The 24549-nt window shown below is 33.3% G+C and overlaps 2 protein-coding genes across 3 annotated transcripts; both read right to left on the bottom strand.

Moving 5' to 3' along the window:
* LOC117238745 lies at positions 1–8325 on the bottom strand. Its single transcript, XM_033503901.1, has 14 exons — positions 8203–8325; positions 7426–7560; positions 6730–6822; positions 6440–6604; positions 6045–6176; positions 5757–5968; positions 5157–5200; positions 4956–5058; positions 4435–4647; positions 3010–3420; positions 1993–2289; positions 1536–1737; positions 542–993; positions 1–179 (listed from the first exon to the last, which is right to left on the bottom strand). The coding sequence occupies exons 1-13, from the start codon at positions 8294–8296 to the stop codon at positions 545–547; spliced, it is 2550 nt and encodes an 849-aa protein (XP_033359792.1). The 5' UTR covers positions 8297–8325; the 3' UTR covers positions 1–179; positions 542–544.
* A 952-nt stretch (positions 8326–9277) lies between these two features.
* LOC117238740 (endoglucanase E-4-like) lies at positions 9278–23973 on the bottom strand. 2 transcript variants are annotated; one of them, XM_033503894.1, is made up of 7 exons: positions 23621–23973; positions 19553–19926; positions 15348–15585; positions 14311–14589; positions 12709–13049; positions 12054–12303; positions 9278–11229 (listed from the first exon to the last, which is right to left on the bottom strand). In XM_033503894.1, the coding sequence occupies exons 2-7, from the start codon at positions 19583–19585 to the stop codon at positions 10943–10945; spliced, it is 1428 nt and encodes a 475-aa protein (XP_033359785.1). In that variant the 5' UTR covers positions 19586–19926; positions 23621–23973; the 3' UTR covers positions 9278–10942. The 2 variants fall into 2 exon arrangements, with proteins under 2 accessions (XP_033359785.1, XP_033359786.1); XM_033503895.1 differs by lacking the exon at positions 23621–23973 and adding an exon at positions 20337–20632.
* Between the last annotated feature and the right edge of the window lie 576 nt (positions 23974–24549).

The raw sequence follows: 24549 nt of genomic DNA on the forward strand, positions 1-24549 counted from the left end.
CTTTACTTAGTGGATTTCCCATTACATTTTACGAGTTTCGTACGAACATATTCGACGTACGTGTAATCTTGAAAACCAATATCACCGTTGCCAGCACCGTAACTAGGCAGATTATAAAAGGACCGAATAGTAGGTTCCTCGTTGGCATAAATTAGCTCAGGTGTCCTCGATTCTTTTTCCTGGTAGTGAAATTAAAAAACCGGTTTATCTTGCGTTGGACAATTGGACTACGTTAAATCGTTATGTAGTAGAGTACATTTGTCTCTTTGAAATTACCTACCAGTTTCATCGACGTTTTTCACGGAAAGAAGACAGAATATTTTCAGTTCAAGTCTGTATACTACTCAAAAATAGTATCGAAAATAGTTTTGTGTTAAATTATTAAAATATAAATAATTAAGAAAATAAAGAAATTACTTATTCTTTAATGATACGTTTATCTATTTGTTTAGATTTTAAGTATTAGTATTCTAAGCATTATACAATTTTTAGGATTCTAAATGTTAGAGATTTATCAAAATTGTTTTTAAAAGATACAAACCTGTTATGGTTTTAAATTTGATGAAGCTGTTTCTGTTTGATTCGTAGGCAAAATCTGGTCATATGTTTCTTCTTCTAAGATATGCGAATTATGCACATCATTCATATTATTTAGAATATTTTTCAGAAAAATGTTACTTGATTCAATCCCCGAAGATTTTGATTCGTTATAGTATTTGTTAGTTTCATCAACAATAACTTGTTCACTATTTAAAAAAGACGTGTTTGATGAACTTTCATCGAAATTCAATTCTGTTTCTCTATCGAAAGTATCATTCTCCTCATTCATCATTTCCATCAGGGTTTGTACGTAAGGTAAGAGGCTTTCTCTGTTCAGTTCAAGGAAAATATTTAAATTCATTTCTTCGTTGTTTATATCGTCGATTTGTGGGAATGATAACTGTGATTGAACATCGTTCGACTGATCCGAATAACTGAAAGGTTGAATGTTATCTGAAATAAATGTTATTTTATTGAATCTGACAAATCTTTTAATCGAATGTTAATTAACTTCTTACTGTTAATTTCTTAATTCTATAATTAACTTTGTAATTAATTATCAATGGACTTAATACGGAAATTGATAATATAACAAAATGTCAAAATATATTATTAAATAAACATAAATTTAATTTACAATTTTTAACAAACTCGATTGTGAGAATTCAAGTTTATCTCACTTTTAAAAATTCGATTTGCGAATTGAAATAAAAACTCGTAGTTGTTTTTGTAGATACTGGAATAACGCAGTTTAACTTCCAGTTCGCAATAGAAGTAGGAAAATAATGGGCATTATACCCGTAACGAATCTATAAAATTCCATCTCTGCTACAAGCAAGGCCACCTACTATGTATTCATTCTAGCGTAAAGATATTATAATAATTTGTGCAATATTGTGAAAAAACTTTACGATTTGCTGTTGACGGTAAAATAAATTTCAGCGAACGAATTTATTGTAACGAGGAATATATGGCAAGGGACGAAGGGAACATACCTAATTTATTAAAGAACGTCTTAACACCTGGTTCGATCATGTCTGTGAAATTTCCATAGTCATCATTAGGGAAAGAAAATTGATTTGCATTCTCTTCAGCATTTTTATTCCTAAATGTATCCTCATTATTTTGACTATGAATTATTGAACTCCACTCAAAGTCTCCATCGTGTTTCTCATTTCGTGGGACTTTAGGTAAATTCTGAAAAGATGAAGCTTGTTAGTGAAATTTATTTCAAAAAAAAAAAGAATGGGAAATAATATAGCGTTGAAATTGTAGAAATGACTAAATTTCCAATTTACAGCAAATATTTTGAAACGGAAAAAATTAAGCGGAAGAAACTATTTAATCATTTGTATCTTTTTTAATTGTCTACTCGTAGGTATCACGAGTATAAAACAATTTTCTCTCGAAAAAAACTTTCTCTCAGTTCTACCAAAGCTTTAGAAAACTTACTTCTTTGCGATATTCTTCGATAGGTTTTTCATCAAAAGTCTGTGACACATTTTCAATCGGGGAGAACTGCATAGAGTTAAGAAACTTAAGAAACTTCTCCAACAAATCAACAGGGATGTCATCAAAGTGTTGCGCTTTGGCCATCAACCTTTTGTCTTCCGAAAGACCAATAGAATCTTCAACAGAGTGCGTTTCTACTTTAGGTGAAGTCTTTTCAAGATTTTTGTGCAGTCCAGTCCACAAAGACGATAGCTCGTCTCTGGTTGACGATAAATTCATCTGTTTCTCTGGAACATTCTTCATCCAAAAACAATTATGTAGAAATATTTTAAAATTAATTTATAATTAAAATACTTATTGCTTTTTCTTTTTTTAATAAATAAATTCAATTGATTTTGATCAATTTTTCATTTAAATGTAATTGTTTTATTCGTGAAATTAAAGTTATATCTATAATATAATATAAAAAATATACATAAATATAAATATGCATACAGAATATTCAATTAATCCCTTAACCTACATCTATGGGCATAGCCCGTAGTACGATGATCGGGCCAAATATAATACACATATAATATACATTTTTCGTTTGAGGCTTTGTTTTCGAGAAAATCGACTTTGAATTTTCGCTCGGTACGCGTGCACTTTACTACGTCTCGTTATAACGGATCTCACTGTGGATCGTTGTCTCGATGGAAAAATTAAAAAAATAAAAAAAAAATTTTTATTCTATATTTTCGACTTCTTTTTTCGCGTAGAATCGCCCCCTTTCTGCTTGTACCACCAGTTACCAACCACACTGTATAATATAACATATAATAGCTTGTTTACATTTTCGGCCCAAAATTCTCGAACGTAAATCGTAGGCTAAGGGGTTAATTAAACGAAAATTAATTTTTTTCCAGTATCGGTTTATATATTCAAAAGAATTCATGTTAGCATATTGTATGTATAAGAATAAGATAAAGATAAAGCAAAAGTTCATACGAATAATTTGATAAAAATAGAACTCACGAAAGAGGAAAAATTGTCCCGTACATCAGATACTTTTCCATTTTCTGAAATCGTTCCGTGATAATGTCGTATACTGGGATTATAATCGATAATCGGAGAATCGGTTAATTCCTTCATATTTTTCACAGGAACCACAAGATACTGTTGATTGTAAGCATTTTCGATTTTCTGTGGCCGCGACGATAAAAATTGATTTTCCACGTAAGAGGGATATTTCAGAAGATAATTGAAAAATGGCGAAGGGCTAGATTCCCTTACATTATTCAGCAGAGCAGCTTCTAAAGCTGCGTACGGCGGTAACAGGATTCTGCTTGGTACAAGAATCTTCTCTAAAATATGCGTCAAATTTCTTTCTCTCAGAAAAGACTCAATTTCTTCTATCCCTTTTGTATCATCAGATGGCGACATGTTCTGAAATCATTAATTTCATAAATCATAATTAGCTTTCCGTTATTCATGATTTCACTGTGGATTTTTATGCATTTATGAAAAATTTCTAGGTGCACAAAATGACATAAAATATATCAGATATGCAAAACATAGTATCCTTTATAATATTTAAAATAGATTTCTTTTTCATTGTAATCTGCGTATGTGCAATCTACCATGCAATGATATAATCAGCACAGATCGTGATGACATAAATTGACCCGAATTTGAGTACACCCAGTGGCGTATCACTATGATATTATTTAGCTTATATTGCTAAATGTCCATCGTAGATGTACAAAGTGATGTCTCTTTAATCTTTCGCGTTCTTCTATGGTGTCCAATAATTTTGTGTCCAGGTTGTTGGTAATTCTTCGATTGTTGTTGATATAACCTGCTGTGTCTGACGATTTCTTTCTTTACAGCGAGTATACCGTTTTTTTATTTTTTATTTATGTACCATTCCGCATAGAAAATTGTATGTCAGTGTTTATATTTAATAAAACAATTTTCTATCCAAATTGCAGTTTTTTAATTATATCCCTAAAAAGTTATATTCCTATGAATTTGCATAAATATTCACAGTCCAGTTACGATAAATCTGACTATTAACTGGAATTCATATTACGGAACCGACGAGACAGAAGAGAAGATTCTCATTGCTATCTTTTTCTTCGTTTAACTAGCTACGACATAATAAATCTCCACTTAAAGCGTTAGTTTGCTTAATTTTGCTATTCGACTCTTTTTCACCCTCCATTTTACTCGATAATTTCCTCTCACTATTATTACGAACATTTATCTCACCTTCAATGTGCATACATATTGCATCGCACAAATCACATTTACCCCAAATGAATTTACGTAACACAATTTAAATAATCCATCTGCGCAATAAACGCAAATTGCATACTTGCGGCCTTGCAAAGCATGAATAACGGTAAAAGATTTGCCCATTTTGCCACATTTCCGATCAAAATTCCATCGTATGCTTACCATCGTACCGCGAACTGAGTATAGATTTTCTGTCAATGTAGTAGGTCGTTCTTGTCCCGGAAGTATCGGTCCCATGGCATCCAGATTGCCGTGTGATGCTTGGAGCCATTTTCGCAACTCTTTGCCACGCGACGACAGAATTTCCTCTAGCCAGTCACCGTACGCACCAGAACCGAGTATTTCCTTGATAGATTGAAGCCAATCTTGAAATTGCTGGAAATAGCGGATGCTGGAGTGCTTTTATCGGGAACCGTGAAAGGCTTGAGAAACAAGTTTGGTTGAATTCCGTGGAAAGATCTTAGTAGCTTCGATGCTTATGTCCAAATAAATAAAGATATTTAACTTTTTATATTCTACTGATCTTTTATTATTATTATTATCACTCAAAGTAAAAAATGTTTAGCTTTTACAAGCGTTCATTTTTACTGTAAATATTGCGAGTGAAAATCAAATTTATAATGGGACTAATATATTATTTAAACAAGTTTTAATTATCTACTTAATTTGATTTTGAACGTTACCTTGAAATCTTCTTGTTCTTCGACATTTTTTCTCCATAGTTCTATCCCGTCCAATTCAGTTTTCGATTTTAGATGATTTAACCATGAGACAGGGATTCTATACCTCGCATTTCGTATTCAAATAATTGATTTTAGTTTGTTTATAGAAAGGTTTAAATATTATTTGTATAATGTAATAATTATTTAAGATATGATATTCACCCTCTTCTTTCAACTCCATTTTCTTGATCCGAGTTTGTTAGTATCTGAAGAAATATTAGTCATTTCTGTTATCGAACGATAAAGATCATAACAAAAATTAATAAATTACTAGAGCAGTTTTGAGTTTTATTTAAAGTTTACGCAAAATCGAAATTTGTACATTTCACTCGTACAATTGAAGAATGTCAATGAAAATTATGTGATTACGAGAGAAAAGATAATTATATAGATCACATTCATAATATTAGAAACAAGATTTCTAATTCCTAATTGATAATCATTTGTTGAGTGGAAAAACGAGTCACCTCGTCATGTAGATTGTTCCTATCTTGTATGTAACAATTTATTTATCGTTTCGTTCCTATTAAAAATAAATGACAAAAGTAAATTTTCACATTTTCATGGAACGAAATTAAGTAAATTCAGTTTGACTATATTAATTGTGAATTCGGTCATTACAGAAGAACCTGGTTAAAACGCAATTCAATTAATATTTAATAATTTAGTTAAGCCTAAGTTAATATTTCCATAAAATGTAGAAACGCGATTCCATTTGCCAATACATAAAAATAATTCGATTCCATTTAGGAAGAAATGTACCTCGCTATCATTTCGAGGGACTTCGTCCTCGTTCTTCAGAGATCTTCTTGAGAAAGATGAAGCAGAATCATTCGCTGCTGCCACATGTACCTCATGGCAAGTTCTTTTAATATTACAGTCGTCTGTCTCGCAAGATCCTACAATTTCTGCGGAACAGGTTTGCCTTTGTGGGCATATCCATCCACGACAACGTTCATTTGCCATTTCGTTCTCTGGAAAATTACGAAGGAAAACAAAAGATCTTTACAAATTTCCTTCACATGATATACAAAATTCTGTGAACTCTACCTCTTGGCATTATGCAATCCGGTGTGTGTTTACAAAGTGGAATCGAACAGTTACCCTCTGGTCTTCGTAAGAAACATTCGTATTCTGATGAGCAACCGAGATTTCGACACTTTACGAATAAATGCTGCACTTCTACGAAAACAATCATTTGCATTAAATTTCATTTAATAAATTATAATAAAATAATCATTTACATTTGGCAAAATTTTCACTACGAATGAAAATTTATTACTATTACTTATTTTACTACTATTATTAAATTTATCACTATTATTGAAAGTATATATATAATATATTACGACTATTTATAACAGAAAAACTAAAATGTACTAAATATATAAAAATCTTGAAGTCTGTGTGACTTGTCATCATCACAGTGACTTGAAGACAAGAACCTTTGTTCTTCATGCAGCTTTTTATCAATTTACAAGGAGGATTTGCACAGAATGATTCCCGGAGAATGCAGTGGTTTCCTTGAGGACATTTGAACCCGGCGCAGGAAGCGGGGCCTTCGTAGTATTCTTTTTGAGTTACGCATCTTGCTATCTGTTGCTCGCACTCTGAATAAAATGCAATTCATTATCTACTAATCCACAGTAAAGAACTTTTAACGAAACAACGAAGATATCGATAGTCTTTCTTTTGTTTTTTAAATTAAAAGAAAATAAATTATTATAATGCTCACTTTCGTCCCAGTGACAACGACGAACTTTCAACATGCACACGTAACCATTAGTACAGTGCACAGTATCGCAGGTGGAGGGTCCTCTTAAAGATTCTTAAAAGACACACGTGTAATATCGATAATTATATAAAGAGGAATATAGCATATTTTTGATAAAAAAAAAGGAGGAGTAGAAAATACTTAAAATTGTGGAATGAGAACATTTCTAAATAAATTTTGGAATAAGATATTCTCAAACAAATTATATTTTAAAACAAATCCATCACTAGTCCAAAGCAAATAACGTTTTAAATAAAATCTACTACTAGATATTGCGCAGGTAGTTTCAGCTAGAAGAGATCGAGACGAAGATAACTCGCAGAGAAAATCTTTCGTTTTTGAAACGTGAATCGTCTCACTGAGAATGAAAATTCCACGAAATAGTTCGCTTTTCAGAACGGTCCGCAATATACATGTTCATACGTTCGACCAAAAAAGATGTGCACCAGACAGGAATTTCATTTCTCCTTTGTGCCGAGCAATTCAAAATTTACTGTATCCCTGCTCAAAGCAATAGTTTAACGCAAGATGTTGAATTTTCGACTTAAACAACTGTTCGATAGAATAGAAAATTGCATCGATGCGATTAATTATGTTCTTCGTACAGTTTATCTCGCCATGTAATTCAATTTCGACAAGTACCATCCAGGCACTTACCTGTTCGAGATCTCGCGCAGTATAGCATACTGGGACACGGAGGGTCTTTACATCGAAATTTTCGATGTACGCAAACATCATCCCCGCCGCAATGTAAATACGTGCATCCTCTGAGACTGGTGTCATCTGTAGTTACTGTAATCAGGCACAGAATAGATTACTTTCCGAAGAATATACACGTTTCCAGAAATAACGTACGCGAGAACTCTGTAACTTTAATATCTTTTTTAACATTCTATGCACTAGCAATTTCATTTTACGTTACTATGTGATACCTGTTTAACAAAAACAGTATTCTTTATAGAATTCATAATACTTGTTGTATTATTTAATTTAGCTCTCCAGCCATGTGCAATGTCGAAATCGCATTCTACTTATTCTATTAATTTCGGCGGACCTATTATCGTATCGCGTTTTTTGTGTTGCATATTAGAAGTCTTCTTATAACGAATCTACAAAAATATAAATTTCGTCCGCGATTTTGTATAGAAAAGTATGAAAATCGCCCCCGGTTGGAGGGTTAAATAGAACAGTGTTAGATTATAAATATGATATTGCATAATTTGGTGAATAAGAGATTTTGAGCAAGTAGATGCTTATAAAAATGATAAAATTGACAGACGCGGTTAGCCAGGGGATGAAAGTTAATAATATAGGAGCTTAATAAAATCACATCATCACATTTCTGCGATGAAGGACGTTCTAAACTTGTTTGTTTTTGTTGCTATTATTAGTATATGAGATTTAATGAATTATTTTGATTCAAAATGGACCTACCTTCGCCTTTAAAACCATGAAGATAAACCTCTGTAGTCAATAGCAACAGAGGAAGTAGCGTAAAGTACATAAACACGACACATTTCATTTCCATAGTGATAGGAACATGATAGCGAACGTTGTTCGATGGTGACTGCACCTGAAGTAAAGCAGCTGACGCAATTGATATGGAAAAATCGTGTTTCGATATAAGCTGGGTAACTGGAGACCGTACGGAACAATCGGTCAGGAATGTACTCATTCGATATACGTCGGCATAATAACAAGCCATTATCTATCCACAAAATACTCGAACGTTTTACAATTGTTTAAGTAAAGATTTAAAAAAGTTTCATAAAATATTTAGGTGCTTAAAAAAAAAATATATATGTCATTTTTATGACAATTTTATCAGGGTATAATCCTTCAGGTCTAATTCTGTTAATCTGCGATACTAGAATTTTCTAAAATCTTAAAATATCAATATGGCAAGTGGATTTCAAAAGAAGCAATATCAATTTTTCCTGAAGGTGTTGAGAACGCGAATATCTAGATCTCAAGGACGTGGGAAAATTCTTAGGGTAACAGAACGAGCAAGGAAGCTCTCTACCTTCAGGACATTCTAAGTTATAATCTGTCGAACCACCGAAAAGAGCTAAGGAGCAGAACTTCCATTGGTCGTGAAATTTCGCTCGAGGCACTCGAAGATTGTGAGATCTCAACCTCCTCAGCTCTAAGATCTACTGCTCTAGAGTTAAAGTCGCGACATCTTTCGAATCGCTTTATTTTATTTGCTTATTATTACTGTATTTGATTGTAAATAAATATTGTATTTAATACTAAATTACCAGTAGATATTACTACCGTATTTAATAATAATATGTTATTACACTAGCATGAAATAATTTATTTAGAACGATTATAAATTACTAGGTTTCGAATTGAACTGAAAAGCTGTATATAAATTTCTAAATGTTATAGTTATGCATTTGTTCCACTATAATTACGATATCGAGAAATACTCAAACAATATCGTTCAGAATTTCGAATTGCTTTCTGGAATTTTCACGTATAAATTTTCATGACCACCGTAGAGTTATGGAAAATATTCGACTATTTATTTATAACAATATAGGATGTTTTCAGTAGGTATAACATTACATAAGTCTAGTATATTGGGAAGCATATAAATTATGCAAGGTTAAATAATTAAGATAATATAAATACACATTATCTTGCATTTAACAGGAACAATTACTTTGTTCTTCGTTTATGTTAGTTTCTAATCGCATGTATGTTCGTAGCTATCGTACATAGTAAGCTCGTCTTATATTAATTGAAGCATAAAATAATAAGAAATATTAGATATTTATTCAGAAGTAAATTATAACCGAAGATGAATATAAAACTCTAAGATATTGAAATTTTTTCATATGCGCGCTTTTATGTAGTTTATAATACACTATATTTATAGAACTATTAAATAGACGAGGAAGCTAATTTTTCATATTTTTATGCGATTATTATGTACATTCTAAAGTATTTTTCAATAAGAAAAGCTTTAACAGAAGCGAGAATAGCGTGAATAATGGCATAGAAATTGACGTATCAATCGATAGCATCCCTTATTTTAAAAAAGTTTTTCGAAGAAAGTTCTACAAAATATAACTACATAATATTCTTAATTATATTAATTACCGAACAAGTTTTATGTTTCGTACCTAAATAAACTCCTTTCTTCTATTAACCTTATACATACCTTACACCGCTACATTATATATGTACATTTTCCAATCGAATCTATTAAAGCCATACTCAAGCGCGTCAAGCTACACAGCCTAGATATCGTTTCAATAAAATCGTACGTTGAGAACGAAAATAATTTCACCTTCCCATCAATCAACGTTACATCAATAAATTACATCCAATCGTTCAATCGATATAAATTTCTATTCATCATACATAAAACATCTAGTCAATCTTACATAACGGCGCTTCAATCATGGCTGCAATTACTTAATTCATTTTCTTGTTTAATTAATTCATAGTCATGAATATACATTTGCCACTTTCCTTTGATTATCAGAATTAATTACTTGTCTATTCGATTTCTCCATATTACAGACGAGAATTAAAAATCGTTCACTTGATATTTACTTCACATAATATTCACAAAATAATAATTCGATGAAATTACTAGTAGTAGGTATTTATCAACCTAAACACACAATCCACCTAATTTTTTCAGGACGATTATTTCACCATGACCAATCATTGATCTTCTATCACAAATCTCGCTTTTGATACACTACACCACCAATAAGGATCAAGAGATCCTTTACCCGATTGATATTCACATAGAAATATAATATTAACGATACGTTTCGATAATCGACTGAAAGACACTACTATCCTGCATCGAATTTTTCGAAAACGATCACCTAACAATGCATCGATCCTCTATAGCAAATTTTGGAATTCCATTCGATACATTAGTCACCATTAACAAGAATCGGAATATCTTTCATTCAACTGATATACACATAAAATTATCAACTTTTAGCTTTCAAAAAATAAAAGTCAAAAGATAATCCTTCTCCGAAAGATCATTTGACAATATCTTTCAATTTATTTTGTATTCACAGATTATGTATGAATTACGAAAAAGTCTTCTTTCGTTATTTTAACGCGAACTATTTCGTTTTGGAGAGTAAAGTAATTCCTTGTTTCGTGGCCAAAAGCAGCGAACTGTTATCGCACGTTACGTAGTGCTTTTAACTCGTAGTTGCAACAATCCGGCCAGTGCACTCGTGAATCCGGCATTGTAATCCAATGTGACTTCCGTGTATACGTAATCCTCTCGATGATCGTGAAACTTGTCCGCCTCGTCGGGGCCGGAGACCAGGGCACCATAAAGGATTTGAGGGTTTGGTGCGTCCTTGTCGAATTCGGGCCATCCACAAACGGCTGGTCTGTCGGGGCAGGATGACGCAGCATGATGTGGCTGCTTCGGTGGATTTCGACCCCAACCGACCACGTAACTCCTGCCTAATAGGGGTGGAAAGAGTTTTGCTTTAATTGCGATGCGAGAAACGAAGAAATTAGGGTAACTATACAGGATGTTGAAAAAGGTGAGTGCGATACTTGAAGGTTTATTATAGTACTCGTAGAGAGAAGTAAAAAGTATGTAATCGATAAATATATTGTATATGTACACTGCTGACCATAAGCATGTATTTGGATTCTTCGTAATGTTAATTTAAGTTCAACGTTTCCCACTGTCTTTATTCTTTAATTATTTTATTACAAATCTATTAATTTATCCGTGTAGTGTAATGTAATGTAATGTAATCGTGTCTTGCAACATAGAATACTAAATAAAGTAAAATTTGTTAAAGTTTTACAATAATTGTAACGACTAGGCGTCTTAATCAGGCTGACCTTCTCAAGTTTATACGACTCGAAATGGATATTATATTTCAATAGGTATTATTAAAATACGTATAATTCTCAAATGTTTGATTTTATTATTCAATTTAATGTTTGTTCTTTTTGTGTATTCCACACCTTTTATGAATAAAACAATTTAAGAAAGAAACGATATCTGAAGCGATACAAAAGCGAAGAGGAGGTGAGGTGGAGAGTAAGGTTAATACTCACGGTCGACGGTATATATATAGATCTTAAAAACAATTCTTTCAATGTAAAATTAATTTTCATTATTTATTAGCGTTCGATATAAAAAACAAATAACGTTTGATAATAAAGTCTTATCATGATAATTCGTAAAATCACATTTTACTCGAGACCTGCTCCTTTGAATCAGGCTATACAATTTCCAATAGAGTCATATCGTATTATAGCAAGCTTACCGCCTCCTCCCAGCATATAGTAAATTTGTTGCTCGGCAAATTCACGATATTCCTGGGGATCGCCGATACCGGGTGAGTCAGCCGCCTCCAGGCAAACGAACGCTACATTTGCAGCGTGGCAGAGGGTGCCGAACTTGTCGATGTACAGCAATCCCTTCGGCGTGCGTTTTTGCTGGCGCACAGAGAAATCGCAGAAAGCACGTGCCGCGTTCTGATATTCCGGTTGCCCTGTCATCTGTGCCAACAAGACCTGCCAAAATTTTGACTTTAATTCATATCAGCCCGATACAAGTAATTTTTCGCGTTTTAATTTTGCTTTGATTTTCATGATATTTTTTAGTAAATTATCTTGCTGAAGATATTTTAGAAGAAATTAATTGTTTGTAATATTTTCTACGAATTTATTGGTCTTTTTAAGAATCTAATTTGAGAAACGGAACCTAGACAGAAATTTGATTCATCTGCTAGGTATATTGTAAATTGCAAATTAACTCTTTCTGGTCGGCATTGTAATGCGGGGGCAGACAAATGTCCTCAGAAATTACAGCCGGAAAGTTATAGTTATAAGAAAAATGAAAAAAAAAAAGGAATTCAATGAATATGTATCCCTTCTTTTCTATCATTTTTCAGTACTTAATCAGGCGAATGAATTTACCTGAACGCCAGCGACCTTCTTGTTGTAAAAGAATTCGTTCGGTCTCTCTTTGAGATGGAAATGCTGGTAATGATGTTCAGCATCCTCGAGATATATTGTATCGTTCGTTGCCTTGAACAGCCACACCGCCGCCCAAGCCAATTCGTCACCATAATCCGTGCTCTCGTAATACTGAGCTGCTCCACGGATCGCTTCGTGATAAAGCCCTCGATATTCATTGGCAAACTTGTACAATTCCTTGGCGTGTTTCAAACATTTAGCACTGTATTCTGGATCGTGATTACGAAATACCATACTGGATGCTGCGAGGGCAGCAGCGGTTTCACCTGCTAGATCGGATCCTACAAAAATGATTATAGTAATAAAATAATAGATATAGATAAAATAATAGTAAAAATATGAATAATAATGGTAATTATTATAATAAACAGTATAATTATAATTGATGATAATAATAAATGAAAACAAATAGAACTACGCATGGAGGAAATTGTTAAATAATACGAAGTACAGAAGTGAATCATTAGGCATTCTCTTTATAATGTTGTTCGAATATATTTTTTTGCAGGTCGAGAACTTTCTCAAATTCTACAATAAAAAGAAACCTATGAATGTTACAGAGCATATATGGACCTGGTGAGAGTCGTAAGAGAAAAGAAACGGAAATCGGCTTTCTCAAATACACTGGAAAGAGAATAGCAGAAAGTATGAAATGAACGTACGAAGAGATTACTTGACGTTTCAAATCAAAGGAATTCATAATAGAAGTAATAATTATTTTACGTTAAATAACATTTGTCGTGCTGATTACTAATTCTTGAAAAGAACATTTAAGAAATTGTTCTTACACTTGTTCATAAAAACAAAACATTTTCCACAGTATTGCAATTACACAAAATCCGCGATGAACGCGAAAGAAATTTAGGCTAAGCATTCCTACGTAAAATAAATGAAAATATCTTCTAGTTCTTTGATGAAGGCTCTTCTGATTTGATGGAACTTTGTTCGATATCATACATTGCTTTGCAGATGAACGCTGCCTAGTTAAGAAATATTTCTCCATGTTTCGCCGCCAAACAAGTTACATATATAGGAGAAAGGCAAAACTCGCAATATACGTATGTTTGACGAAAGTTTTACGCGAAATTATGAGCTTTCGGGAATTTCACGTTGGCTTTTGGCTCGAAACTACGTATGAACTGCCGCGAAATTTACTCATCGTGTTGCTTGTTCGTTTGAAGTTGATAGCATGTAGTAGGTACATCTGCAATACATGGGATTGTAGGCAGATTTTCTGCTAAAGGGAATTTTGACTAGAATTATCAGTTGCAGTTTTCAAAAACTAGACTATCGTTTCCCCGCGTAAAAATTAAATTTATATAATTGTATGTGGTTACAATATAGTGTTGTAGTAGCATGTACTACAATATAGTTATAATATAGATGATATTCGCACGGTATTGTAGTTAATAGAAAAATTAAAGATATTACTTAACGCACGTTTGTAAATGAATTTGTGAATATTTCAAAAACCTGGTGACAGAATTTTTCACGATCAATCTAATATTGTTATTATTAATATTAGATGTTATGATATTATACCTGGGTGTTCCGGATCAATTTTATAGGCAGGTCTGGTGGTATTCAGTTCTTCTGGTCTCCCCCAAAACGTATGATCTAATGAGAAATCCCCGACTTGCCCGTAAAAGACATATTCGCTTACATGGCACTTGATGAAGTAGTCTGTAGCCCATTTGATGGCTTTACGAAGTTCGTCGAGTTGGCCAGCCGCGTTGTAAGCTTCTGGCCAACTGACGGCGCCCCAAGCCAGAAGGGTAGTTGTCGAAGCCATAGTAAAACCGAACTTCACGAAATCACCAGCTAAAAATATTTCGAATTATTACATTTTAATGTACTACGTCTTTATCAGGTATTTTTGTTACAACTTTTTAATGATTCAACGTACATATTTTTCTTCAGTTTATTAATCAAGATGATTGTACTCTAGAATATCGTGACATTCAACTTGCAAAACTTGAAAAGCAACTTGCAAATGGATGTATAATATATCTTTTATAAGATGTATAGATATTTTAGTATATGTATAATTATTTATAGAGATAAACGTATAAAGATCAGTGGTAAAAATAATTTGCTAAACTAAAGAATTAAATCTACAAGTATGCTCACGTGTATGCGTCCGTTAAGCGACTAATAAAGCTTCCAGTCAATTATAATCCCTATTTTTGTTAGAAAATGATAAGAACATATTTACTCTCAAACTCAAATTAACGATGTTGGATTTTGAAATTGCTCTTCTAGAAAAAATTACGAAAAATGCGACTTTCTTTTTACCTACAGTCTTCCTACGTTAATAAATATTACTCGTGACATTACTCGAAGAAATAATCCTAACAAAAAAGAAAAAAAGGAAAAAGATGTGCAAGCACTTTCATATATCAATATAACGATAGCAAATTTACACAATCACGATATCGCGTAGGTAGAAAATTCTATCTACAGAACTTCATTTCTAGTAAGTATATTTTCCACTGATCATTTTATCGTTGCCTGAGCGATGCAATCATTCCTATATACTATGTAGTCTATATACCATACTATATACTGTTTTCAACTACCATCATAATAGCCTCCGGTCAAATCTTCTCCGTTCAGTCCTCGATCGTCGAGCGCCGAGTCCTCTCTCCATGGGATTCGATTGTTCTCCGGCAGCTTTCCCGATCGTTGTGCCTCGTAAAACAAAAGCGAAAGCTCCAGCACACGAGCGTAATCGTTCTCGTCCTCGATGGGTTTCACGTAGTACGGTGGGTTCGCGTTTATCGTATCGATGAAGGCTATCGATGCTATCGCCAAGCTCTGTAATGTGAATCATTCATTGAATTAAGCTTTTCGCGTAACTATTGAGGTGAGTTCAACGCATACGTGATCGTTCATCAAAATGAACGAGGATGTATGTATTTTTTTATTTTTATCAATAATAATATTCCCTTTTACATCGTTGTTGCTTCTTATTTTTCTTATTTAGTAAGGATTCTGTCTGTTTGAAAAGGATAAAAATATTTCCCTTCGATAATCGTACGAGTTCTGCGAACGTCTTGTAAGTTCTCGAAGTTAGGGGTTCTTATCAAATTTAACGAAAGTGACATATTCTCGACACTATAGAGTTATGTCGAAACCACAAAGTATGACTGCAATAAATCCGCAAGGCACGTACACGTGTTGTACGTGACGGACTTTCGTAAAGGCCACCTAAGAAGCGACAGCTAAACTTTCGTTATAACCTTAGGTAGTCGATAGAAGCGAAGCCACTCCTCTTTCCGATTCTATCGCGGAAGAATGCTCAATTTTTATCGCAGACAGAATTTTATTTCTCCGATGGGAAAACATAAATTCACTCGGCTATCATATTTTATTGCGTTCAGATAATTATAATATTCGAAGCTCCACATCTGCTTTTTTTCATCTTTATTTAATACTTAGACAAGATAATTTTAAATGTTATTCCTTAACTGTATGTTTATTGAAAATTAGCCCATTTCTAACACAATTATATAAAATGTTCTGAGATGTATACAAAAGAATTCCTAGTATCGCTCCGAAACAGCGAGAATATTCGATAAAAAATCTTCATTGTAAAACATATTATGTACATCCATTCATATCCTTTATCTTAAAAATGTTCTTAGAAAAATTTATTATGGCACAACCTAATATAAGAAGAAATACTACAATATTTTATTGATCGAACGAACAACTCTAAACCGAGCAATTTTTATACTTGTCACAGGTTTAAGAAGGTCCAGCAGCGTAAAAGGGACATCGATAAACATCGATATCATTTCGTGACATCGATTGCGAATAAAATTTCGTGTTCATATCGGCGATATCGGTCGATGTGTACGTGAAATGAGTTTGGAACCGCGTTTGGTGCGACGTGTACTTCGTACAGTCCGGCGTTACATTCTTTCTAAGAAATTCTCAAGGTTCGTCGACCATGTAATATCTGTATGACAAACGCCAATACCCTTTGCAAACACGAAGCTTATTGTAAACTCGTGTTCTCGCATTTTTACCACTACGGCCGACGACGAAATTTGTCCACACGCGGCTCGCTGCTACGCGGACTTTAATATTTGCGATCTTACGCGGGAATTTCGTTGCAAACATGAAACGTAGTACCAGCGTCCGTTGGTACATGCGAGTTTCTGCAGTTTCTGTGTAATAGAAAAAGTCGACGAACCGAAGGTTTTCTCTTTTTGCTACGTTGGAAATTATTTTCACTGAAAGTTTCTTTCCTACGCCATGTAAAGAATTACAGAAAGAAATTAACAGATGTGTAAAATTACTTTTACTAGAAGTTCGTTTGTTTCGCTATGTAGAAGATTATAGCAAAAAATGAATTTTATGTATAATTAAAGTAACGTGCAAAAATCTTGAACCACTTATAAAATAGAACCGTTTTGCTCTTACGAAGAGAGAATCCTTGGTATGATTTAAGAATTATCGATTAACGCAAAGGATTAAAGATAATTAATAGTAATTAATAAAAATGGAAAATACATTTTTTCTTTTTTCACATCTGGTTGTTAGCAACGCCAATATGTGCAGAGATAGACATTTAGCAGTTAGATTTTTCAAAATATCGATATCTCTTTTAGGAAGGAGAAAACGATTGAAACTTGATCTTTATTACAGAGATCTTCGCCCGAAGTTCTTTTGATCCGGTATTTATCGCGAAAAAATTTAATCTGAAGCAATTAATATTTAAAGTGGCCGTCATTGACTTTGCGGGCTTTCAGAAATTCATTTACAAATGTGATGGTTGTCTTATGATCTCCAAGCCACTGAATCGCAGGAAAGGTGAATTAATCAAATCGATCGATACTTTCTTTAATTAGACGATTTATTTATGCAAGAGTAATCCCGTTCGAAGGTCGATCCCATCAGACAGTAAGAATGCAGACTCGCGTGATGGTAATACATGTCTGCTTAGTAAGACATGGGGACCGGAAGTCGATGTCCCGGCTGCTACTTCCGGCCACACGAAGGAGTCTACAGCTCGTCAATGTCAGATCCAAGGAGGGAAAATTCGATTTTACCATATCGAAATGTCATCTGATATAAAATTAGAAATGGATATTGCACATTTTCAGAGACGTATAATTTAATATACATAATATAAAAAGTATAGTAAGTTATTTACATTTTACACGATTCTCATCCATTTCTTTTACAGCTGATGATATTTAATTGTTTTTAAATGTATTATTTTTACACCATCCTATATTATATCTGGATATTTCTATACTATAAAATATTTAACAGTTTAATATTATTTTTATATCGTACGTATATTCATATATTTGTACTAGAGTTTTAAAAGTGCTTACGTTTAGAAAAAGGAGGAATCATACGTTCATCGATGTTTACTTTGCAATTTACTATTTTGTCGTAAAGTCATTTGCAGAATAAAAATCACGTTATCATCTCCAAAGATGCAATAATGTAAAATAAGTTAATAAAACGAAAGTTCAATGGCAACTAGTTTGTCGAAATTGCGAGTGAGCGTGTTGTGTTCGATGAAACGAACATCGAGTTTTTCGGCGTTTGATTTCGCGCGAGTCAATTCGAACGCGTTGCATCGCGCCAGTAGCAACAATAAGTATTCAAAACGACGTCTCGCGTCGGCATTTTGTTCGATGAGCAAGCACATATGTAAGTGTGTGTACGTATGAATCGAAAAGACATGACGTAACACGTAACGATAGAATGGAATCTTACGTGTATTTGATACGAAGCGATAAGAAATACATACATATAAAATTAGTAACGCTCTTATAATTTCATGACTTACAATTAAAAGCGATATAAGTACCTATATATATATATATATACAGGGTGGTTGGTAACTGGTGGTACAAGCGCAAAGGGGGTGATCCTACGCGAAAAAAGAAGTCGAAAATATAGAATAAAAATTTTTCGTTTGAGGCTTTGTTTTCGAGAAAATCGACTTTGAATTTTCGCTCGGTACGCGTGCACTTTATCACACCTCGTTATAACGGATCTCATTGTAGATCGTTGTCTCGATGGAAAAATTAAAAAAAAAGAAAAAAAATTTTTACTTTATATTTTCGACTTCTTTTTTCGCGTAGAATCACCCCCTTTCCGCTTGTACCACCAGTTACCAATTACCCTGTATATCAAAATATTTAATTGTTAATATTACAATATTATAATAATCCATTAATGTAATTACCCTACTATTGTGTGCTAATCTTGTTATTGTTAATTTATCTTTTAATCTTTTGTATCTTACCTTCCTTCCTTATATTTTATAATTATATTTTAATATAATTAATATAATTTTTCTTTTAATAAAATCAATATAAAATAAATATAATCTTTCATTATACGTGATATTATGCGCCAATATAATAACTATAATTTATACGTGACAAAGTCAAATTATTCGGTAAAAAACTCATACGAGGAACTATAGATCAATTTTTCAGGATGAGTGGTTGCAAACATGCTGATTATAAACGTTATAAAATGACTGATGTTGTACAACGACACGTGTCATAAATTAATTTGCTATTTGAAGTTTCTGGATACAATTTGGATGTAATCAATCACCTTATCTTTACGTTTATCCGATTTTATCCTTGACCCGAAATTTAACACTATGAAAATGAAACGCATATCACCTGATAAAAAGAGGAACGGTTCGTTGGAAAATAAATGTACGTGCCAAATTTTTTGTAGCCACTATAGAAATTAGGTAGTTTGACGTCTGTTATCACAATGAAGAATGATCACTCACCGCAACATAGATGACAAACGCGTTCAGTTCCATTCTCGATTTTTCTCCCACAATTCTTTCTGTGGGACAACGGACGACTGTTAATCACCTTTTCGCGGCGTTTGCCAACATCGATGTAAAACGCATTTCGGGATGTTGCATGTCGATTATTCACGTGCACCTCTTCATCAATAATTTCCACTCCTGTGAAGTCGTTTCTTTAATCACAAAAGCGTTTCTTTCCTTGTTCCGATCTTGAAGAGTTCTTAACGATTTGATCAAATGTATAATTAAATTGATCAACGTTTGTAGTTAATGTTCTTCTAGCGTCGTTCACAAAGTGGAGGAATTGCTTGATTGATTATCTTGACTTTGAATAAAATCATCCACTGATTCTGTAATATGTGAGAAACCGACTTAGTAAATTGAAAATGACGCAATTTTATTGGATTCTTTGAGAAATTTTTCATTAACCCCTTCTCGTACCATTTAGTTCGACGAAACAGACCAGCCTGATGCTCGTAAACAGGAACTAACATTCGGTCACAATCGTAACGGGCGAAGAAACAGTCCGCGAGTTCGGCTTGTTATGTTTACGTTTGGCCCAAGTATCTGGTCGCAAGTCAGACTCGCGATATTCATATTTGGACCAAAATCTTCATCGCGAGTCTGACTCGCTAAAGTACGGGAAAGGGTTAATAATTACTGCTTTAGAAGCTCACAAATTTTCTGATTTCTACGCGATATCGGAATAAACCTAAATATCTTTCTTGTTGTCTTTGAACTTTACGCAAGAATAAATTACCTTTCCTCTTTGCTGACAGCCAAGTTGCAATTGTTTAATTTATGTGTTCACAATTTTGTTACATTTTGCACTTAACATTTTATTAGAATCTCTAAGAAACATATATCTGACGTTTCGAGGAATTGGATCAGAATTATCGTCACAGAGACATCGAATTACAGCGGGAATTATATTGTGCAACCACAAATGTGCTGCATTTACTGCGATGTTTTTAATTTATTATTTGATCTTAAATATACGAACAAAATTACTTTATTATTTTAGAATTGATCTCATATAATATGAAGAATGTGACTTATACATGCGTCATGTTCTGTCCCTGCAATCTTCATATTAAGACATACTATTAAAAGAAGCATTTTTAATACCTTTTAAATCATACCTTTATCTCCTTTCCATTCATCGTTTAATTTACTCACCATTTCCTTAAAACTCAGACATTAAAATAACATTTAAAATATTCTTCACGAATTTTAGATATTCATGCAAAATTTCATAAATACCTTACAAAAATCCTGCACAGTTTTTAAATAGTTTCTATGAAAAAATTCACATCGTAAAGTTATATTTTCTCTTGTCTTTTCAAACACTTCTAACGAATCTTTTACTCAAGAAGTGATGATGTATTAAACGGCCGTCGTTTCTCTCATTACGTTTTTCCTCAGTTATGTAAGAACCGATCGATGCGACCAGGATGTTTGAAACGCTTCTTTAACCATAAAACATAAAGAAGATAATCGTTTCCAAGCAAAAAAGAACGATTTTTATATCACGCACGGCGCGCGGAATTTTTACTGTTGTATTATCAAGAATTCTCACAACGAGTAAATCATATTACATTCGCGAACGAAAGACTATTGAAGAGGAAAATTCGTGAACTAAGTATTATCCTCTTTTCGTAGCTGGTTTTATTAACGATTCGCCTAAGAAGGTTGCTCTTTGTACTATTGGCATATATACAGAGCTAAGAATATTCTATCTAGTTACTCTGTGCTTGGTTTATCACGTTTCTTAAAGTTTTCCTTAGGCGAAAATTGCCTTTGCTTAAATTGCGACATAAGCATGAATTCCACGTTTGAATTAATTTGTGGGAACGTAGCAAATCTTTCGATGTGACGCGTGTTCTTGTAATAATTTTGATCCTTTCATCTAAAGTTCTTTTTGCTCTATATTAAAATATTTCCTTTCAAACACACGCGAAGTGCCTTAAAAATAAAGCGAATGTGGTCAAAAAATAAAAAACATCAAACAGACCGAGAAAGTAAACAAATATATTTATATCGTGTTTTCTTTACTATGATCTTCATGTATGCTTCTATTTTTGGATAAACGCAGTGATCATGTTCGCACGACATCATTAACTTAACTTAAAAACTGTTATCTGTTCGTGGAAAGCGCGTCTGACATATTCGTATGGATTCCACAAAGAGACCGACGTTAATTTCGCGATAAAGAAGAACGTACTAGCCGAAGATTCGGATTGTTCGTCCGTGCGCGTTATTTGCATTCCACCAGAGGGATTTCTTGGTAAAACGATCTCACAGAGGTACCCTGGAAACCGAGCGCACAGGAAGTTTGGAAAGTCGACGTTTACTGCCGACGCTAAATATTTTGTCTGCGTGCTTTCCGACGACGACGATTCATAAAATATATGGCACGAAGTATAGCACTCGTTATACTTACTCGTAGTACTCGTTACTCGTAATATTTAACGAGTGAAAGATATCTTTGCTTAATAATGTTCGTATTAATGTTTGAACTAATGTTCTATTTTTCCTATTGTTTTCAGAAAACTTTAAATTCGTATAAACATGCACAGTCTATCAACGACTTTTTTTAGTTAAAACTGTTTTCTTTTTTCCTAACAATTTGACAAATGCATAATTATTTCTTTAGTAATATCGTATCTCGTTCGTTAAACTAGCATGCATGAAAATCCAAACGGAAATGAACGAGAAAGGAGCAAGAAGCGAAATTCTTGATTTAATTGACAAGTACATCAACCGACAGCTCCAGTTCAATACGAAATAATGATCGGTTGTATACTCTCGTTATGACAACTTGTACAGCAATTATGGACGCGTTCCATCCGTTAGCAAAGTGGCAAACAACCAGAAGAAAGTTCCGCTTCGTTACCGAAACTTCCTACGAATAGCTTTTATGATTTAATAAAAAAAAAATAGCTCTTTTGTAGCTCTATAAACAATCTTCTATCTCTAAGCGGTGCTTCGAGGAAAAAGTGTTTTAAAATAAGATTCCAGAAATGAAATATTTAACGATAATTCTAACAATAAACTTCAATGATATTCAATGGTATTGCAATGCACTTGTTACATTTAGCAGGCAAGATCCAACTGCACGAAGTTCTTTTTAGCTGTCGATTTCGTGTGAGTCATCGAAATCATGCATATTGCATATAAATTATAAATACGTATGAAAGATACTTCGATGGTTGTCAAGTCGACATTTTCAATGCAGACGAAGACGTTGTTTACCACTGACTCATTTAACGCGTTTTCTATTAAGAATATTAAATGCCAAAGGGCGGTCATTATCGCCTAATCGCGAAAATGAAGATGAAAGTGGTACCGATACATAGACATTATTTTTGATAGTTTATAATACTTTAAATTTATGTGCATAAGGATATTTTTACTAATTGTTATTTTGCCCTACTTTGTACATTTTTGAAGATATATTCATTGAAATATATCGTATTTCATTCATATATCGTATTCATTCACGAATATTTAATCATGCAATATAATTAAGCTATTTATTATAAATTAAAAAGAAATTCAGATTAAAATCAGTTTCTTTCAGATATCTTTTATAATCCTTCCAAAAAGTTGATTATAAGATAACTTTACTTTTTCCATCCTTTTTTCTATGAATGGTATAAATAATATTGCAAAAAATTCATTACATTAATATTTCTCTGTAAATGGAAAATTCGATAGAAATCGAAATCTAAATCCTGAATATAGAATTAGGGAAGGAAAAAAGAAGAAGCAATATTTAAAAAGAAATTCTGAATTATGCAGGGGAAGAAATAGGAAAAGAAATAACTTTTCCAAAACTTCTATTAATTCGCAGATTACTACCCAATCGTTTGGAAAGTATTTCACATATCGTAGAGACTCGTTTATATCTCCTACCAAAGCTCGTTAACGAACAGAGTAGTATATCTTTAAATGAAAAACGCAATAAATAAACATTCATTATCGTAATTACCCGTAATTTAATCTTGATTAGATGAAACGACTTCCTCGATTGAACCTCACCTTTCTTTTCTTCAACACCTTTAAGCAGTGACGATCCACTTTTTACATTCTGCTATTGTTTACAAAATCCTACCCTGTTCAAGTAAATTTCCACAATATTCAGAGAAATCACAAAATTCTTTATCGCGAAACAGATTGTTCGTTGTTTCGATACTCCAGCTGCGATTCACTTCGACATTTGAACTACACTATGCATTTAACGAGGTGAACGCACTTGTCAGTCAGAAAGTTCATGAACCGAGAGTTTGAAAGAATCCAGCGTTTGATGATCGCGTTTCGATCGATTCGTCGACTGATCGATTATGTGTCTGACTGACTGACTTACTGACTGACTGACTGACCAACGATTGTGACTTGCCGACGATCTTCCAACCGCGAACAGGTGGGGAAGGAAGTGGGGGTGATCCCTCGGAGAACGAAAGTACTTGTCTCGCATTTAATTGTTTGAGAGCGATTGGTGTACCGAGGAAAGACGCGGACAGTGGAAAGACGAGAAAGTGCGAGAAATTGTATCTTCTGTTGCGATAAGCAAAATATAGAAACACGTTTAATCGTAAAAATTTCTACTTGTGAAATCAAAGTAATCGTTTCATATTTACCGTGAACAGTTGCGTGGCGAGGAAAGAATTTGTAGAACATATAGAGAGGATGTGTAGGAATGTATCGAATAAAAATAAAGTTATTCTTGGCCTAAGATATAAGCATCGTCGTCTGACGCAATTGTTTCGAAGATAATAAATAATGTAAATAAAAAGAATTATATCTTCGTTGGTATACGAAGAATGTAACACAGATATATAGAAGTGATATATAGAAATAATACGAATAAACAAGTCCTTCTTTCCTTTTGATCAACGTATAGCATTTTAGTGATATGCCAATCGTAAGAGAATTGATATGACTTGTAACCTACGGTCATTTCTACGAAC

The sequence above is a fragment of the Bombus vosnesenskii genome, unplaced genomic scaffold, assembly GCF_011952255.1.
Source record: "Bombus vosnesenskii isolate JDL3184/JDL3185 unplaced genomic scaffold, Bvos_JDL3184-5_v1.1 scf7180000013605, whole genome shotgun sequence".
Taxonomy (NCBI): domain Eukaryota; kingdom Metazoa; phylum Arthropoda; class Insecta; order Hymenoptera; family Apidae; genus Bombus; species Bombus vosnesenskii.